We start from the raw sequence: 20,345 nt of genomic DNA, 5'->3' as shown, positions 1-20,345 counted from the left end.
ATTCACAGCTTTATACAACAAAGCTGCACAGTGGAAACTCAAAGATCAAACTCAATCCGTTCTGCTTCTCTGGTCGAGCTCTGATTTACTTGGATTTCAAAAAATTTCCAATGAAAATAATGGAAATAGATTTTCATAATTTTAACTTTAGAGACGAGATAAAGACTTCCATTGAGTATTACAAAAGAGCCCCAAAAACCCATAGAAAAAGAAAGTTAAAAAGTTAATCCTTTGATGCTTGCTGAGTTGCAGTATCATGAGTTACACAAACTTCTTGAATGATAGGCATTATTTATTTATTTATTTTTTACAGAATGTGTATCATCACTTAGGTTTAACATCTTGATCAAGGCCAGCAGAGCACTATTTATGTCTGATGTGTTCACTGCAGGTGGCGGTGATCCAATACAGTGACACTCACCGTCTGGAGATCCCTTTGGGAAAACAACAAAGTGCAGCAGAACTCATTCAGGCCATAAGAGGCATCACTTACATGGGAGGAAACACACAGGCAGGCACAGCATATTTGTATTCTGATTATCAATCCTAATTTTTCTTGTTATAATATGGGAGTGAAAAATGATTATTAATGCTATTTTTCTATTATCAGATATCAAACAATGTACATTCACTTCCTTCCAAAAATATTGCAACAGTGAGGTCAATTCCTTTATTTATTTTGTTGTTGTTGTAGAGTGAAATCATTTGGGTTTGACGTTTGGGAACATGTTAGCTTATATTTCAAGGTATTTACATCTGAATAGTATTTATTAAAACAACAGAGCTAAATGTCAACACCTGTCTGTCAGTTTCAGATTTATCCCACCTTTTGGTGGGGGGGGGGGGGAGAAACAAGCAATTCTGAAGCTGCAGAGGGGATGGAAAAGCAGTGTACATAGAGGGGAAGCAACAAAACATTCAGTTTTGGAAAATGTTATACTGTAGTTATGGCCGGTCCAAGCTGTCATGCTACTGTAAGAATGAACTGCCATGGAAAGTATCAATTCAATGAAACAAGGTACTATGAACCCAATATGGTTCTGTTTTCATGATTATGTTCTGTGAGTTATTAACTAAATGCTTTTGGTAGCCCAAGTCCTTGCTCATGAACACAGTTTTGGTGAAAATTCTAGAATGGATGGTGTTGTGTCACGTATAGGGAGTAGCTGGATCCAAGAGCAGGTGGAGGCAGATGTAAAATGATGAACAGTTTATTGAGGGAAGGTAATGGCGGTAGTCCGAGGTGGGTTGGCAGGCAGTGGTGAGGACAGGCGGCTGGCTTGGCGGCAGGAATGACATGGATCAGGAACACAGGTGAAAACACTGACAACAAGGAGACACAGGAGTCAAAAAAGGGAACAATGAATAGAGTGACTTATGTGAGGTAAATGGGCCGTGGTACCGCTGGAAGTAACTGCAATACTTTGGCGAGGATTTCCTGGAACAGGCAGGCTTATATACCGGTGGTGATGAGGCTGATTGGAGATAGGTGCTGAAAACAGAGAGGGGAGGGGGGAGGGGGGAGAGAGAGAGAGGATGCCCTGCCGGCTCCAATAATGGAACTGCGGAGTAGTATAGGACATGTTGACCTGTTCTAAAGTTGAACACTGCGATTGGCTGGCAACCAGTTCAGGGTGTACCCCGCCTCCTGCCCGATGACAGCTGGGATAGGCTCCAGCACGCCCGCGAACCTAGTGAGGAGAAGCGGCTCAGAAAATGGATGGATGGATGGATGGATAAAGTTGAACATGTCTGTTTTGCAGACTGGCAGAGCCATTAAGTTTGCTGTGGACCATGTTTTCGCCACATCCCAGCGAGCCAGCCAAGTCAAGAACCGCATTGCTGTTGTGGTCACAGATGGCAAATCCCAAGATGATGTAGTAAATATTTTTGATTGCTTGAATGACACATTGTATTTTATTCTATGTCATAATAATTCCAAACCACACGATACATCTGCAGTATAACAAGTGATTCTGTTCATTCCCTTTTACTCCTTGTCCCCGCACAAACATATCCTGCTTTTTAATGATAGTTCCTTCTTTTTTTCTTTAGGTGGACGCCAGTATAGAGGCACGAGCTCAAAGCATTACAGTGTTCGCAGTGGGAGTCGGTAGTGAAATCACGAACTCAGAGCTTGTATCGATTGCTAACAAACCATCTTCCACCTATGTCCTGTATGCTGAAGATTACACCACCATTGACCGTATCCGAGACTCGATGGAGCAGAGGCTCTGTGAGGGTAAGAGTTTTTGAACATCCATTTACTTACAATATAATATGCTAGTAAAGATAAGCACTCCTTTTGTTGCGATCAAGACGCAACAAGTAACAATTTACTGTTTTGGTCCAATTAACACAAGCATACAAACATGATTTAGGAGAGGCCATAATGCATTTATTTCTGAACCAATGATGTTTTCATACAGGTGGACAGGATTCCCAAGACATTTGAATATATAGTGGCAATGTGTTAAGGCCTCTGTGCCGTGTTACCAAAATGCGTTTTCTCACCACCTCATGGCTGTCTAACTGAATTACCATTTCCCCCTTTAGAATCTGTGTGTCCCACAAGAATCCCAGTGGCTTCTCGAGATGAGAAAGGCTTCGAGCTAATGGTGGGCATGAATATTGAGAAAAAAGCCAAGAAAATTCCTGGCTCTTTGGTGTCTGAGACTGCCTTCGCCCTTACTACCTCAACTGACATTACTGAGGACACAAGGTATCATGTTGTTGAAATGTAATCATGTTCCATTAACAGAATGGGTCTTCATTATGCTAAATCCTCATGTACATATATTTCAAAACAATTGTTTAGTTACTTTGCAGTTTACAGGACATTATGTTAAAAATGTACTTCTTTTTACCAGAGAGATTTTCCCAGAGGGCCTTCCTCCATCCTATGTATTTGTAGCCACCATTCGTCTCAAGGGGATTGCTCAAAAGTTGAACTTCGACCTTTGGAGGGTGCTATCAAAGGACAAAAGGATCCAAGCTGCAGTGACACTAAATGGAAAGGACAAAACTGTCACCTTTACCACGACTAAAATAACAAACAAGGAGCAGAGGATTGTCTTCAATTTGGGATTTGAGGTGGGTGGAGTGAATTTTGCAGAGGTGGCAAAAGTACTCACACTTTAGGGAGAAGTACAGATAGCCTTCTTGTTTAAAAAAAAAAAAAAAGGTAAAAGTAGAAGCATTTTTTACAGTCAATTATATACAATAGCCATTTTGAGAACTTGGCACAATGTCTCTATTTCCATCTTTTGTAGGCTGCTCTGTCTGCAACAGAGTTTATTTGCTATGTTCACACATGCAACATTGGAACAAGGAGGGAAACAAACTAGTCAGCATAAAATTAACTAAAGGGAATTAGTGTTGATGCACCTTATGTCTTCATTCTCATAAGAAAGTGTTGTTCGACTGTAAGATGGAAAGAACAAAAGAGTTTAAAGAGCACCCTTCCTCCTCAGATATATGCTTACCACGGTGTTGCTTGTTTAGCAGTAAAATTACTTCCAGATAAAAAAAAGCATTAATTTAATTAATCACTAAGGATGAAATATGAAGGATGCCAGAGGATGGCTCAAAGAAAATCTTTCCGAATCTAAACCGCTACATTTCCCTGTGGAAACTAGCTGGTGGATGTGTCGCACTTGGAACGTGTGCTTCTATTTCCATGGCAGTTTGAGGTAATAACATATCCTGTCAGACAGCAACCAGGTTATTTTTCCAAAAGCACACTCCCCCTCAATTCTAACACACTTTGACTGTAGCTTGGCACGCTGAACAGGGTTGCAATTATGTATTGCAATTATTTTAATGTAGCACCAAGTGGTAGCCTGTGATTTGTTATTTTGAAGCTGTTGGCTATGGCTCAGCCCAAGTGAAACAATACCTGCTCCGTTTTTCTCACCTTTTTATATGGTTTAAGCCTTTAATAAAGGACAGTTAGAGAGAAAATAAATAGCCCATGGGATCTTTTAACAAATACTCAACAGTATTTTTGACGATGTAACAAATAATTTTATTGTTTTTAAACAAATAATTTGTAAACAAATAATTTAAGTGTTGGTGGAACAGTGGGTGACTGGTTAGAGCATCTGTCTCACAGTTCTGAGGACCAGGGTTCAATCCCCGGCCCCGCCTGTGTGGAGTTTGCATGTTCTCCCCATGCTTGCATGGGTTTTCTCCGGGCACTCCGGTTTCCTCTCACATCCCAAAAACATGCATGATAGGTTAATTGAAGTCTTTAAATTGCCCCTAGGTGAATGTGAGTGTGAATAGTTGTTTGTTTATGTGTGCCCTGCGATTGGCTGGCAACCAGTTCAGGGTGTACCCCGCCTCCTGCCCGATGACAGCTGGGATAGGCTCCAGCACGCCCGCGACCCTAGTGAGGAGAAGCGGCTCAGAAAATGGATGGATGGATGAATTTAAGTGTTTTTAAACAACAAAAAAAAGGGAAGATCAGTTCACCTTATGTACATCACACACGGTCACCACAGACGAGGGAATGTGTTAAAAATAAACAATATGATAGAATAATGTAATATCAAAACACTGTAACTCCAGCAGAACTTAAAAACTGACTTCTGGCTCAGCAACAATCTAAACGAAAAACATTTTGCTCTTGGTGGAGTGAATAGATCAGCTGCACCCGTCATTCAAAGCTACAACTAACATTTGATTCAGATTCCTAAATGACCTAACAAAGATCAATAACGGTTCATCAACATTGACACAATTTTGAAATAATTCTTTTGTACCTCGCGTCAGGCTCTATATGATGGAATGTGGCATCAGCTTAAACTCCTGGTGAGGCCCAGCCAGGTCAGCAGCTTCCTTGATGATCAGCGCATTCAGGAAATAACACCAGAACCAATGGAAGCCATTTACATAAATGGCAAGACGCAGGTGGCAAAGAGGCGAGGAACAGATGTCACTGTCCCTGTAAGTACGCATCCTAATGCTGAATCACTGCAATAAATATTAACGAGCTGAAAATTCCATTGGCATCAGAAAATATTAGCAAGTATGATACAATTAGTTAAGCGTGCTAACATGCAAATATCTATTTCAGTGTGATAACCTTCTACCTAGTACATCGTCAGGTAATGTATATACAAAAAACAAAAGGGAATGAAGGTTAATATTGAGTGATACTGTTGCGCAGGTATTTATTTCCAGTTGTTATTTATCTTATTTGCAGTAGAATAGGCTGACAGGATTTCATTTCATTTTTGTTTCTTGCCTGATGAGTACACATTGTACAGTATGTACATGCATTGTATTGTACACCTGTCTTTGCCCTTGTACGGTGAATGTCAACAGTATTTAATCAAACTGTGAGAAGAATCCTGATACAGTATTTAAATTAAACTGTTAGCATACCTAAACATTAATGCTTAAACTGAAAATATATGAATTTATTACAGTAATTAGAAGTAAGTGCCAGTAGAAATAGAGAATTATTCCTATTTAGTGTCATCCAGCCTGTGATCCCTTTCACCATAAAGACGACATTGTGCTTGAAATACATTTTTGTTTGAAGATGTGCACCACTTTAATTATAAATTGGAATGTTGTCTGCTGTTTGCTTTTTCTTCCTCCTCATCATCACTTATTTGTGCTCATTAATTTCTTTCTGTTATTTGTCTGAGTTCTTTGTGAGGGAAACAATGGCAGGATAATCATGTGCCAATACATTTTGAAAAACAATGTTGTTAGGTGAAACATACGTTTTAATGAAGGTCAGGCAAAGTCATGTTGCTCATGAACGAACAAACTTTTATTGATTTTATTTAGGTGCAAATCCAGAAACTGCGTCTGTACTGTGATCCTCTTCAGAGTGAGAGAGAAACAGCCTGTGAGATCTTCTATGTGGTAAAACCTTTAACCCGATTGTACAGTAATACAAAAGCCATATTTTTCTGCTTTTTTGTATAATGCTATTCTGAAAATAACTTTCCTCTTTTATTCTCTTTTACCTATGGTTCACAGGATGATGAAAGGGTAAGGGAAATTATATGAATAATTATTATTCCAAATTTGCGTAATTTTACACATTCAGCCAGCTATCTAAAGAAAGAGTAATCTACAATCAGTAAAGGTTTGGCCTTGCTTTACAATCATACAGATTAGCCTATCCTTGTTTTCTCAGTGTCCTCTGAATCGAAAAGCCCCAATTGCCGAAGTGGAAGACTCTGATGGTGCAGTTGGACCTCCTGGGCAGCGTGGCACACCAGGACTCATGGTACAAATGCTCCTACGCCTGAACAATTTTACTCAATTTAAGTCAACAGCATCAGATGATTCTCTGAATTTGTCTGTGGCTGGGTATTTGGTTTTAGTATATGTGGAGGTTGATTTTTGTTTTCACTTTACATCTAGGTTCCATCGTCTCACCCTTTTTGTAGTGACTCCCAATTTTAATTTTAGTTTAAGGTCCCTCTTTTGTCAGTCTGTCATTTTGATTTAATTAATGGCTCTTTGGGTTGAATTTGATTCTTCCAATTTCCTTTCAAAATTTTTTTTTTCAGAGCGTTAGTGCTTTTTTGTTGTTTTTAGTTTCTCAACTAGCAGCCCGGTAGAAAAATTAGTTCAAGGCGGAAACATAACAGATCCCAACACACACACACACACACACACACACACACACACACACACACACGCACACGTACACGTACACGCACACACACACACACACAGAATCATGACACTGCAGAGAATAAGATCTAAAAGGACTGGATTCAGAATTTCATGTTCAAGTTGTAGAATGTCATTCATGATATTTTGAGACTGAGCCCTACTGTGAATAGTGAAAATCTGTGAATAATTGAGCCGCCCCACCTCAAAAAGGTTTATAATGGCCTATAGATGTCACAAGACGCTGTCATAGCCCTTCTTTTATCTAACTGAAGCTCCTCAATTCACTTTGACATAGTTCCTTGGCAAAAAGATGACATCATAGTAATATTTTTGTTGCATTAAAATGAGCACAAAACAGCAAATAGGTTATTTGTTCCCCAGCCAATAATGCAGGATATGTTACAAAAAAAACAAAAAAAAAGTGAATAGATGAATTTGCGAATGTGGAGCCACAAATATGTGGGGTTCATCCAAGTAGTCATGTATCTGCTGTACCCAAAGTTTTGCAAAGAAGAATGCTGGTATAGAATACAACATGGGACTTGAAATAACACCAATTTAGTTTGGCCCGAGTCAGCTGTGATAGACTCCCGCTTCCTCTTGATCCTAATCAGGATGAAGGGTAGAAAGCGAATGAATCAATGTACAGAGTGATCTGATTAGCAACTGTGCTAAGCTAAACAGCATGATAAGAGGGAGGAACACGGCTGTGCTTGCAGTAGACCGCAGATAAGTGCCAGTAATGATTACCCCCCCTCTTTTTTAACTTTCTCTGTAGATTGTTAAGATGTGGCCGATTTAACAGTTTATTGCAGCTCTTGTCATCACCCTTTAGATGTTGCAACCTTTAAATAGTGATTTAGATGTGTGTCCTTCTGAGAAACAGCAGATGTTTTAGATGTAGTTTGGGACTTCGGGTTGCTTTCTGGATACTGTTTTCCGATAATGTTTAATTCTTAAAACAATTTTATTTCGTCTCCCCTGCAGTGTTTTGTTCTGGTGTTCGGTATATTTAAAGTGTATTAAGTTTTTGCACTTCTGTATAAAGATTTTCTTTATTTTTGCAGGGCGAGAAAGGGGAGGCAGGGTCACCTGGAGCTGATGGTAAGCCTGTGAGTACGCTGTTTATTTACATCATGATTTTTTTGACTCTCACAAATTGCTTTCAATAGTATCTCAATACCTGCCTTATTTGCACATTTGGAAAACACAGAGCAGAACAGGTATTCTGATTCACCCAAAAAAAAAAAACATCAGTCATTGAATTTTCAAATGTATTAGTAAACATTCAACATATGAAGTTCGTGATTCATATTTAGCTATATTTTGCAATGTTTTTCTCTCTTAGGGTGAAATAGGGAAGCCTGGCCCTCCAGGAATAATGGGGAAGAAGGTAAATTTACTAATTAACAAACAAACAAACAATAACTAACTCACTAACTGAGGCCATTGTCCTTTTGTGGTCCTAAATTTGTCATTAGAGTGCTTTGTTCATTATCAAATCCAGTGTGTTTAATATGTGATGAATTTTCTTATTTTGTTAGTGAGATGTTAGAGTTTTTTCTTTGTTTTGAAATGGATTTTGTACTTTTATTGAATTAGATCACTTATTTCTTCTCTTGGTTCTGCAGGGTGTCGATGGCTCACCAGGACCAAGAGGACAGCTTGGTATCAAGGTAAGACTGTGAAGAAGCAGATAAATGAGTATTGGGTACTGATGATAATAACATCTATATTAAACCTGACTCTAACCAGGGCGACAACGGGATGACAGGCTTAACAGGACCACAGGTAATCTCTTATAGAAATGTTCAAATATGAATTGTATATGTACATACAATAACCTCAGCTACATTTAAATATAGTTATATTTATGTGGAAAATACACAGGATTGTTGCAACAGAGTAGGATGAAAGCTATTGTATGGATGCATTTTGGAACACATGGTTTATTATTCATGCCATGGCCAAATTTTCATTTAAAATGTATTTCATCTTCAAACTCTATTTTGGTATAATTATCATAATCCCTCAAGAGAAAATTCAACCTGCAGTCTGCTATACATTTTTGTTTCACACCACAACAACGGACTGGATATTTGTATTTTTTAAAGAAAGTGGCAAAATACTTAACATGTTGTGTTAGAAATGATCATTTTCATTGGTTTTTACCTTTGAGAACAAATATTTTGAGAAAATGATATTTTCCCCCCATTTAAAATGACTCTGGGCACTTGTTGCATAGTCTAGAATTATATTCTAATCCATTAAAAAAAAAAAAAAAAATAGATCTTTGTATTTAGAAAGAGAATTTAAAAATTGTCAACACTGAAATTTCAGAGAAAATGTAAGGCATAAAGAAAATAGTTACAACATGCTGATGCCTGATAAATTCAATTAATCATATTTCTTGCAATCTTTTGCCTCTTTTGCACTTCTGTCATTTCATAACAGGTACCATTCACTCGATAAAAGTACTTTACCATAAATGTGACCAATGTATGGATCATTTTGGGCTAAACTGGTCAGTAGTGAGCTAACTATTGCTATATATTGCAGTTTACGGTGGACATAAAACAATATATTTCGATATTTATATTTGTCATGCTTCGTCTGATCTGTTTGCGTTATCTTCAGAATGAACTCAAGGCAACGCTTAGAAATAAATATTATTAAAATGTAATATACATAAATTGGCTGGCGACCAGTTCAGGGTGTACATCACCTCTCGCCCGAAGATAGTTGGGATAGGCTCCAGGCTCCGCGACCCGCGTGAGGATGAAGCGGTACAGAAAATGGATGGCTGGATATACAGAAGTGAGCATATTCCCTTGAGGGCAATTGAATTGCAGCATCACTGTTATTGCCTTAGTGATCCTGGCAATTGTGCGTTACACAGATAAAGAAGTTAATTGCAACATGCAAAGGATTACAGTGATCATAATTATTCATGTACTTATTTTTTTTCTCATACAGGGGCTTCCTGGGGAGAGGGGTGAACCAGGACATCCAGGAGAAGCGGGTTTAAAGGTCGGTAGGATATGATTATGTTCAAGCAGTCATGTGCCAACTATAAACACACAGGGGATGTACTGACAAGAAAAGGTGTAAACGGTTCAAAACATTTTTAAACATTACACCAGATTTAGCCAACTAGACGTGTGTGTGTGTGTGTGTGTGTGTGTGCATGTGTGTGCACGTACATTTCCCCAATCACTGCAAAGTTATTGGTATTGGCTGTGTTGAAGTGAGAACAAAAACGAGACAATTACTATAACAATGTTGCGTTTGGCTGCATTACCGCTCAGAATCTCTAACCAGGTGGAACCGTCCGGGACTCATCATGATTATGCATCAGTGGGTGGGTTGAGGCCACCATGATCAAGGGTCAGAATTATTGGGGATAAAAAGTAAAACAAAAGTAAATCTTTCATGGTCCTACAGCTGAGAGAGTCACAGTGATGACAGAGCAAAATTTTTCTAGCTGCTGGGAGACACATGCAAGACACATGACATAGTCATAACAGCAGTGTGTAATTGAATATGGCTCAACTTAATAGCATTGGATAGTGGTGAGGATAGTGCTGTGTGCCAGGGGATGGCAAAAGTTTGACCCACATACATGTAGTCAATCTGAATAGTTCCCTCACTGAAACTAAACGTGACTACGACTCCACACAGTTTGAGCAACTCGAAACCAGCAGGTGACAAAATCAGCGCACACGGAGACATCTGTGAGCACGCCCACTTGTTACATGTGTGCGCTTCTATTTTCAGCCTTCTCTGAACTCCTTTGAGTGTTCTACCACTCTGACTTGCAGCCTAAGCCTACTCAGTAATTTGGGACTCTTCCTGCTATCATAATAAACCATTTCCCCCCTCTGGAATCTGGAAGTGTTTTACGCCAACTGGAGGGTGGTGTACATAAGCCCTAAGTGGAAAGTTAAAAAGAATTAATATAAACCTATAAAATATTTATTTGAGGAATGGTGTCGTGCTGCACCTGGCCAAAATAAGCATTGTGATGAAAACTGTTAGGATACGAGGTAAATTGGAAAATTATCCTGGCAAAACCAGAATAATTCCACTATTTATTTCCATGGGAAAAAAAGCAAAAGAGATTCCAACAGTTGAGTGCTACCTTTTTCTCCATTTGTGGAAATTAAAGGAAAAAAATGGATGCAGGGATAAAGTTGCTCGAAGCATAACACAAAATGAACTATACTAGCATTCAATAGAGTTTAGGACTGTGCTAAAAGGTTCAACTGTTTGTTGTAGCAGCATGGGACACGAGCAGCCCAGCCTCACAAACACCAACAAACAGATCAAATGTCTTTCTGCAATAATGTCAGGGAACATTAAACACTAACAATTTACTGGAAACAGTCTGCTTTAAGCAGATCACAGGGATAGAAACACAGTAATTGCCTCTTGAGTGTAACTTAATAATTATGTCTAGATTGTCTTCAGACCATATGATTGTGCTCTACTGTAAGGTTTGGCATGTTGGATGATAAGTTTTATTATATTAAAAGAAGAATATGCTGTGGCGTGTGGCGTTTACCCTGCTAATGAGACCTAATGACGATTAGCTGAATAGAAAATAGATGGATAGATACAATATTTATTTAGTACGTATTTTTGTAATTACAGTTTGCTTCACATGCGTTTCCTGTTCTGACACTGAACCAACTAAACAAACCAACATTAGGTTGACGTACAGTATTTGAAGTATTTTGGGTGCACGTTTTTGGGTTTCTTTTCCAATTTTGTTGACATTTATTTTGGAGCAGTCTGAGTTTGAATCCACCACAGGTGAGCTGAAGCCCTCACGACTCCAACAAAGACTCAGTTCATGTCTAGTGCAAGAGACCAACTGAGCTAAGCGGTTGCATCTTCCTAAAGCCAAAGTGAAGGAAATGTGGAGCTGTTTTCATAGAGACAGTAGAATTTGAAGGTGAAATGTTGACGTATTCCCTCTCTTTGTAAATGGAACAATGCATTAGGTAGTTTTGCAGTGGATAATATGATGTTAGAATTTTTGCTTGATTTAGTTACATGACAATTTCAAGCTTACACTGTTAATTCTTCACTTTCAAATATGAGAAGAATGTAACCGCAAAGATCCACTGAATAGCTTGGACGCTTATCACAGTTCCTGACAGCCCAGCTATTATGGCTTGGCAATGTCTTTCCAAGCCAAGTTAACGACATGGTTGCTGGGTTGTGATGGTGCTCTGACTGCTAGGTTCACACTTGCAATAGTTTAAAGGTTATCATAAAGGTTCTGTCAGAACACTTAGTACATGAATTATCTAGCTAGCGTATTACGACAAAGAAAAAATAAAAATATTGATAATAATAAAAACACTCATTCTTAATTCACAATATTCAGATCAAGCCACTCTCTAATTGTTGCTGCAGTACATCGCTACCAGATAAGGACTTTGATTGCAAAGTCACTCTAACTTCCAATTAACGCAAAAAAAGGTGATGCTGTAGATTCCCGTGCTACTCGTTTAGTTATCACAAGTTTGTAAGAACACCCAGAAGTTAGCCTTGGAGGATCAAACAAAGTCAATGTGTTCATCGCCTGGGGAGAAAGAACTCCCGTCAACTGATAAACATGTCTGGCCCCCATTCATGACAGCTCCATTGACTGTTAATGAGTCGTGAACGTGAATACACCATAAAGCCCGAAACATTGGCTTTAATCGTGTACATGTTTGAATTTGCTTTCCCACCGTAAAAGTCATCAACCTTCAAACGTTGGAATGTGAAGCAACCTGATCAGCTTCCTGTCTGTTATTATACATTTTTTTGACACATTACAGAGAGATGCCACCTCTGTCATTCTGCCTCCTCTAATTAATGGTAGTACAATTTCTAAATGCAGTTGGCATCTTTGTGAACCTTTGACTGATGAAAGCGTCCCCCCCCCACCCCACCCCCACACGTCTTCTCTACCTATAAAACGTTCACGTGGGAAGATTTTGGATGCCTGCAATTTTGCTGCTTAGATAAGCAACACTTCTCCCTTTTGGGACAAGCATGGGTTTAATGGAAACATTTTTAATCTTTTCTCCTCTAAAAAGTTCAGAGCAATCCTAAGTTTTAAGTTAGTTTGTTGCACCCCGCCAACATTGATCTAAATTGAAATATTGACTATAATTAAATCATCAACAAGGAGTGGCCGAATTAAAATGGAAACTTAGTTTGTTCTTTCACTGTTGGTATAAAATGTGTCCATGCAGAATTCTGCTGATTCAAATTTGTCGCGATAAAATAAAACCTCACTGATCACAACTTCTACAGAAGCAATATCCATTGTTAATAATCAAGTCCAGGACTTTTAACATCTTTGAGACATTTATAAACCACTCATTTGAGTTGAAGCATGATCACGCTTAGGACAACTAAATTAATTCATCACAATAATAGCAGGACTGGGGATGGCCTGCTACTCTAAAGTCGTTTGGATGGCTCCCAAAGGACAAAATACAAATACAAAACACAATTACCATATTTTCACGACCATAAGGCGCACTGCATTAAAAGGCGCAGTCTCAGCTACGGGGTCTATTTCTGTATTTAACACATACATAAAGGCGGACCATATTATTGGGCGCAGGCATGTTAAAACATACGCTAGCTTAAAACATATGGTAGCATGCATGCACGCTAAAACATACGCTAGCATGGATGCTAGCGTATGTTTTTAAAAAGACAGCGGGAGCAAAACTGAGTTCGGTTGTACTTTTTTGAAGCATTTAACAATGTACTCACGTTATTTTTTGATCAATCCTCATCCACAAATCCATCAAATTTCTCATCTTCTGTATCTGAAATGAACAGCTGGGCAAGTTCTCCATCAAACATGCCGGGTTCCCTCTCGTCATTGTCGCAGTCAGTCTAGTTGCCAGGGGGCTGTTCAGCAATGATGCCGGCTTTCGCGAAAGCTCGGACAACAGTCAAAGCAGATACCATAGCCCAGGCATCCAGAATCCATTCACATATGGTGGCGTAACTCGCCCGGCGCTTCGTCTTCTTGACTTGGCGAAGCTCCTTTTCCTGCTTCCTCCACTTGTGAACCATGGATTCGTTGATCTTGAATTCTCTCGCAGGTGCTCGATTCCCATGTTCCTCCGCGTAACTGATAGCTTTCAGTTTAAACTGTGCTTCGTAAGCGTGTCTCTTCATAGGGGTTCTTAGCCAAACTGATGTTGTTTTGCACAATGCACATACCGGCGCTATATACCTACTGGGGGCATGCCTTTAGCGTCCTCTGTCACGCGCACCATTCCCCCGTTAACATCCGAATGCTGTCCTCATTCATGTCCGCCTTTCCTCTATATAAGCAGCGTGTCGGCAGGGAATGCTCCCAGTCAGTCAAGCGTAGCACTCATAAAAGTCACACAACAACATTTACAGATTTTGGAACTCGGTGCACACATAAGGCGCGCTGCATTATAAGGCTTATAATTTAAGACTTTTAAGTGCGCCTTATGGTCGTGAAAATACGGTACATTTGAGAGGGCAAACATTAGCAGAGGCCCAATATTCTCCAAATGAACGAGAGACAGTCCACAAAACACTTAACTGCAGCCCCGTAGTCTGATTAGTGGAGCAATTAATTAAAGTGATAATGAAGGAGGTTGGCCATACTCATGAGGCACATCCTCTGACACATGATGACCTTGCATCCATAAATCCGAACCAAAGGATATGCTATTATTTAACACATCATAAGCTATAGCTGGGTGTCATTGGCACAGGACTGTAGGTGACGGTAATATGCATCACAACCTTCCAACCACACATGGTAAGCTTTTTTTCCCGCTTAATTTCTATCTGCGGGATCAGGTTGGTCAGTGTCAGTGTTCCACATGGCCAAAAATGCAAGCAGATCATAATTAGGAAATTGGTCAGTCCACGTTTTTTTTTTAAATTAGGATCTGCATCAAAGTTAATCAGTTTGTCCCTGTTCCATGCGCTATCCCTCTATAGTTTTGTTTAGGAAGACGTCCTTGGGTTTTTGAAGAGAAAGTAGTCAGAGGGAAAGCAGCGGTGTCCGTAGAGGGTACAGGCCAAAAAAATGTTGGACGCTCTCACTGTCTGTGCCAATTATTGCTGTACAATATTAGAAGGGAGGGCAGAGATGGAATAATACTGGCGTTATGATGCTGATGGGCGAACAGCCAATTGAATAAGGGCAGGTTAGTTAGTTAGGAGATGACAGGATGTAAAGAAATTGCATGTATCACACAGGTAGTGGGTAAACAAAGTAAGGGAGCAAAGGAAATTTAAACTGTATCGGAATCTATCCCTCAATGTATTTTTAATGCCACCCATCCTGGTCAAGGTCACCGGGAACTGGAGTCTATCCCAGCTGGCTTTGGGCTAAAAGCGGACTAAACCCTTAACTGGTCACCAGTCAATCACACGGCACATCTAGTGACAGACAATCGTTCATATTCACACCGTCACTGTGCGGGGACTGAACCCACTATGCCTGCATGGAGGTTAATGTAGTTAACCATAGATGTGTAAACCTGTCTCTCCAGCTGTAGCAATATATAGAAGGGTGTATCCAGTAAATGTAAAGAGCATGTTACAGGTCAGCTATCACTGGACTGTACTTGTATATTTGCTCTTACTTTACATGCCCAGAGATGTGATTTATTGGGTTGTGATGGTCTTCTTGACTTTATAATTATGAAGTCTGCTGCTCCACGTGCTTTGTGGGGGAAACACTGACGGTGTAGAGAGCTAATTCAGTTGTTTCTTCCCTGCCAGCATTCCACGTTTTTCACTTCAAATACATGGTTGGTGAATTTGAAAGCCTAGGGGCCACTCCAAGTCCCAAGAGGTGGAAAAATTACAGCACACTTTTTTTTTTTGACTTATGAATAGACAATTTAATATTATGTTGGATCTTCCACGACAGATTTTTGACACTGAATTACAGTGGATTCCTTTTTTTTCTTTTCACCTAAGCTTGTAAGCCTATTTGAAAGACAAGTTAATCGTTTACTAAGTTCAGTTAAGTAAATAGGCTGGATGGTTTCAGTTGTGGATTTAATGTCTGAATTCTCGTGTGAATTGGCAAATGAAGCAACCTTCAATTTTGAGTGACATGCAAGTAGAAAGGTGCTACACAAGTGCAATGAACTGATTTTTTCCACATTTCTACTTTACGTACATATGATGACTTGATTGTGTAAGTTTTCTCCGGGTATTCTAGATTCCTAGCTTACTCCAAAAAGTTGCTTGGGAGGTTTATTGAAGACTCTAAATTGTCCGCATTTGTGAATGTGTGTGTGAATGCTTGTATGTGTGAATGTCTCTTGGTCAAATTTAGCTGGCATAGGCTGTTGGATGTATAATCTAGGATATGTATACTGTAGATAAACAACGTGGATAGTGTGGACACATGAACACCTATGAGAGCAGAGTCTTCAATGCACCCATTGTGGGCTTTTCTCCAGTAAGGGAACTATACAGTCTTTTCTATTCTTATTTTAGAAGTTTGTGTATTCATTTGAAACCCCCTTGTATCAGAGCTGTTCTGTACACATCTTAAAAACCAAGACACAAGCATATTATCACTGTCGGGCAGAAACTTCCTATCTCCAAATTTGGTCAATTTAGTATTTTTTTCACGATTCTGAACTCTTAATGCATCCCCACGTGGGTCTATTATTTTTTACAAATGACTAAAAAGTGATGGTTCTTTTAGATACGAGGAGTCCACCCAACGCCAGCGATATGAGATCTGAATTTAACAGCCTGTTTCACATGTTCATTGCCAGTGAAGCGCACTGGAACAAATTCCCTTGCAAGTGAGTAATTATACAGTATGCTGGTGCTGTTCAACAAACAACATACAAGTACTGAAAGGTTGGAGAGCAAAACCAAGCAATAGAATCTTATGACTTGGGGCTGGTTGAAACTTTAATTATATGCTATGTTGTGGTAAGGCATGTGTTGGATTGTTGTGTCGCTGGCCACAAGGCTCCCCACAAATTAATTATACTCTGCAGTCCATTGAAAACAGGTAGCACAAATTAGCTGCGGGGATGAAAACCTAAGGCAGGGGATGAAAATGTCATAGTGCACTAAATAAATAAATAACCAGACACGAACTATGCTATTGGCTGATACAGGAGGACCGTCTTACTGATATTTTCGTTTTGTTGGAAAATCTCGAGTGAATAAGAAATGCTGAGTAGGCAAAATAATACCTTTGAAAAATGAAAATGACTTTGTAAAGCAATGACTGTTCTGTTGCTCCTTTCAACTCTATAAAATATGTGCATTCTTGTTTTTAGTGCATTTGTCACCTTCTGTATATGGTGCCAGATCGTGGGTATAGTTTGTATGCATGTATATTTGTATACAAAGAACACTCAAAATATTTAACATTTTTAAAAGATTCAAAAATACTTTTTTCTTTCTTTTTTTGTCTTCTGTAGGTGAAAATCTGGTGCTGTCAAATGTTGGAAAAGTAGACTGCAGCAATAGGAACTCCCCATTTAATTCTAAACTACCCTCTTTTGTCTCTCCTCAGGATGTGTTTGATGAGTCCTTCTAATCTTATCCTCTTTTCAGCGGTGTTGACAGGATTACGTGACGAAATCTCGCTTATCATCACACATTATTCAGTGAGCACACCGGATCTTGTAAAGCACTGACACATGTGTCATGTCCTCAGGGAGATCCTGGTGCTGTTGGAGCTCAAGGAGCCCCGGTGAGTAGATACGTGACAGACATTTCATATTGTATTACACTGAGGGGTTGAATTATTCAATGTTAAATTAAATATATGCGGAAATTCTCTATGATCAAAATAGCATGACTGTAGAGTGAGGCTTTTCATAAGCGATACTGTAAAACATACTACAAAATAAAACTGCAAGTGTTTTGTGGGTATGTGACTGGGCACATAAAGATTTGAAGGAAAAAGTAATTAGGACATCACCATGAGGACTCTTATTAACATACAGCCTGCATTTAAACGAGCACATACGCACGCACGCACGCACGCACACGCACACGCACACACACACACGCGCACGCGCGCGCACACACACACACGCTAACCCTAACCAACCCAAAGCACTACCTTTTTTTATTAGTTATGGCTATGGCCTGACAAAATGAAGCTCCTCCCCTCACTTCAACATCTTTCCTTGGCACCAAGCTGCCACAAGATGGCACCAAATCAATACTTTGATATTTGACAGGGCTTTGCCCTGCGCACAGTGAATAGGTGCATTTTTCATTGATGGTGGAACACTGATTATAATGGAATCTATCAAATTTTGAAGCAAAACAAAGAATAATAACAGCAATATTTTTCTATATAAGATCATAGTGACACAAGGAAATTATGTTATAGGAGAAGCTATCTAGTCTGTGTAATCAATGTCATACTGATGCAGTCGCTCCAGATAAGAAAAAAACTGAGATCATTTAAGTTAGGTTAAAGCAAATGTGGGTTTACATTGAGTTGAATAAGGGGAAGTTTTTTTTAAAGTCAGAACATTTTAGAAAGTTTCTATTTCACCCAAGTGTTATAGGAAAGCCAAATCTGCCTCCACTCTCACATGTGGTTTTTATTTTAATCTCCTGCTTTGATGTTTGAGTTTAAATAAAGCAGTGTGTATTTAGTGCAATGCTATTTCTTTTTTTAAATACTTGATGAATGGAGCATGTTCCCATGCCCTCACTTAATTCAGACACCTGGAAGCTGAGAGTAGATACAGGCGGCTCTGGTGTCCATCGGAGGAGGTAAGGGTGAGAACTCTTAGGCAAGTTGGAGTGAGTGACGAGCAGCATCGACTGAGTGAGGAATAGTCGGCTTTGGGGTGAACTTTTCAGGTGAACTGAAAATGCACTACAAAATTGACAGGTGAACCTAATGTGACCTTGTCTAAACTTGTGAATGCGCTTCTCCAACTGTTCACTGTTTCAGTACTTTTTGCACAATTTGTTGTTCTCTAACAAGGAGCTGAACGGCAAAATTCACAACAGGGATTTAATTCATGGAACTTTCCAAGGACTTATACTTCTTTGCCCCTTCCAGTCTTTCTGTATCGCTATTGCAACCTGCTAATTGACAATCATTGACACTCTAAGCTCATTGGCCACTCCCCTCTGCAATGGTGACGTACTATTGATCAATTGCTAGGTGTCGTCTTGGTCTCAAAATGTCAAAATGTGAAACGCATGATGAAGATGACTGCTAAATGTCTTGGTCCATTCAGTGTATTTTTTTTGTGACGAGCCCAACTCTAGTAGAATAACCAAATGGCAAATGTTTGCCCTTTAAAGGCATTGTACCAGAGGCCTCCATCTGAATTTCACAATGTTTGAAATCATCATACTGTACATCTCCACAACAAATGTTCTAATAGCTCTTACTGTTGATTCAAGTTTATTTGTAGAAGCTACACTGCTAGGAGATGCATAGGGAGATTCAAAGCTGGGCTCACTTCTCCATGTTGGAAATAGGGAAAACATGTTATCACCTTAGTCATTGCATGCAATCTCAAATTTCAAGTATCAACTCTGAAATCTGAATTCCACATCTGCTTCATTTTATCTATTCGTATTGATATGTTTTTCTTTACCGATAAAGGGGAAATAATGCATTTGATAAAATGCCTTAAAACACAGAAACAGCACTGATGTTATTGAAGTAACGCCACAATGTCTAACACCTGCAGGTTACCTGAGTAAAAATATATTGTAGATGTTAAATTCACTGCTATGACTTATTCCTTATTGGTGAAATAAGCAGTTTTGCATTTCTTGGAAGTGGTTGACAAATTTAATAATTTGGCTCCACTGCTGTTTAATTATTGGAACACAATTGCCTTTGGTAAAGCTTTATTCATGGGATTTTAAATAGCTTTTCTTTCCACATTAGAAAAGTTCTTTTTTTCTGTCTATAGAATGGTGAAATGACTATGAGGGAATAAAGTTAGATTCAATTTCAGAACATGTCCAAAGTTCGTGGAAACAAATGCCTCAGTTTACACTTAACACATACTTGTGTGTCGATTGCAGTTAAAAACTGCGATGCACGAGGCGCATCCTAAATGAGACTTACAGTAACTTGTATATTACATAATTCACATTAGGCTTGCAATAAATGTGAATGTAAGAAAATGAAGGCAAATTTTTGGACTTGTTAGAGGGAATGAACTGAAGCACTGATTAACGCTGGTTAATCAGTGAGCTTAAATGTTTGATCACTAAGACTGGAACCATTGTTGGGGTTATAGTCAATATTTTCTTTAAACCGTAAGGATGAGTTAAACATGACTAAACACGTTGCTCTGACATTAACAGGGTGCCCAGGGACCTCCAGGAGAAGCAGGCCCACTGGGACCTCAGGTAACATCACATCCGAATGGATATTGGCAGAATGATGCCGGTGACTTCTAATAAATGTATTGTTTGTTTGTTTTTTTTGTTTTTGTTTTTTTTGTAGGGAGAGAAGGGGTTGCAAGGACCACCTGGCATACAAGGAACACCGGTTGGTTTGACCTTGCTTTAAAAATCTTTAACTTTGCTTCATGGCTTTTACAAAAATTTAGTATAAAGGTTCAATTGTTTTCCTAATAATGGTCCCTCAGTCATGTTGGTGTTGTTTTGTTGTCGCAAAGGGTACTACAGAACGTGACTAC

General features: G+C 39.2%; 1 protein-coding gene across 1 annotated transcript in view; it reads left to right on the top strand.

Moving 5' to 3' along the window:
• The window catches only part of si:dkey-225n22.4 (collagen alpha-1(XXI) chain), a 52,295-nt gene that overhangs the window by 6,674 nt on the left and 25,276 nt on the right, over positions 1 to 20,345 (top strand). The window contains exons 4-20 of the mRNA XM_061666291.1: positions 392 to 511; positions 1,764 to 1,880; positions 2,056 to 2,242; positions 2,557 to 2,722; positions 2,871 to 3,093; positions 4,777 to 4,950; positions 5,806 to 5,883; positions 6,001 to 6,012; positions 6,161 to 6,253; positions 7,716 to 7,760; positions 7,997 to 8,041; positions 8,280 to 8,324; positions 8,404 to 8,439; positions 9,625 to 9,678; positions 17,363 to 17,398; positions 20,008 to 20,052; positions 20,150 to 20,194. Coding sequence (XP_061522275.1) covers positions 392 to 511; positions 1,764 to 1,880; positions 2,056 to 2,242; positions 2,557 to 2,722; positions 2,871 to 3,093; positions 4,777 to 4,950; positions 5,806 to 5,883; positions 6,001 to 6,012; positions 6,161 to 6,253; positions 7,716 to 7,760; positions 7,997 to 8,041; positions 8,280 to 8,324; positions 8,404 to 8,439; positions 9,625 to 9,678; positions 17,363 to 17,398; positions 20,008 to 20,052; positions 20,150 to 20,194 — 1,521 coding nt within the window. The remainder of the gene's footprint in view (positions 1 to 391; positions 512 to 1,763; positions 1,881 to 2,055; positions 2,243 to 2,556; positions 2,723 to 2,870; positions 3,094 to 4,776; positions 4,951 to 5,805; positions 5,884 to 6,000; positions 6,013 to 6,160; positions 6,254 to 7,715; positions 7,761 to 7,996; positions 8,042 to 8,279; positions 8,325 to 8,403; positions 8,440 to 9,624; positions 9,679 to 17,362; positions 17,399 to 20,007; positions 20,053 to 20,149; positions 20,195 to 20,345) is intronic.

The sequence above is a fragment of the Phycodurus eques genome, chromosome 21, assembly GCF_024500275.1.
Source record: "Phycodurus eques isolate BA_2022a chromosome 21, UOR_Pequ_1.1, whole genome shotgun sequence".
NCBI classification, from domain to species: Eukaryota; Metazoa; Chordata; class Actinopteri; order Syngnathiformes; family Syngnathidae; genus Phycodurus; species Phycodurus eques.
Note: the sequence above shows the minus strand (reverse complement) of the source record. Positions and strands in the feature narration are given on the sequence as shown.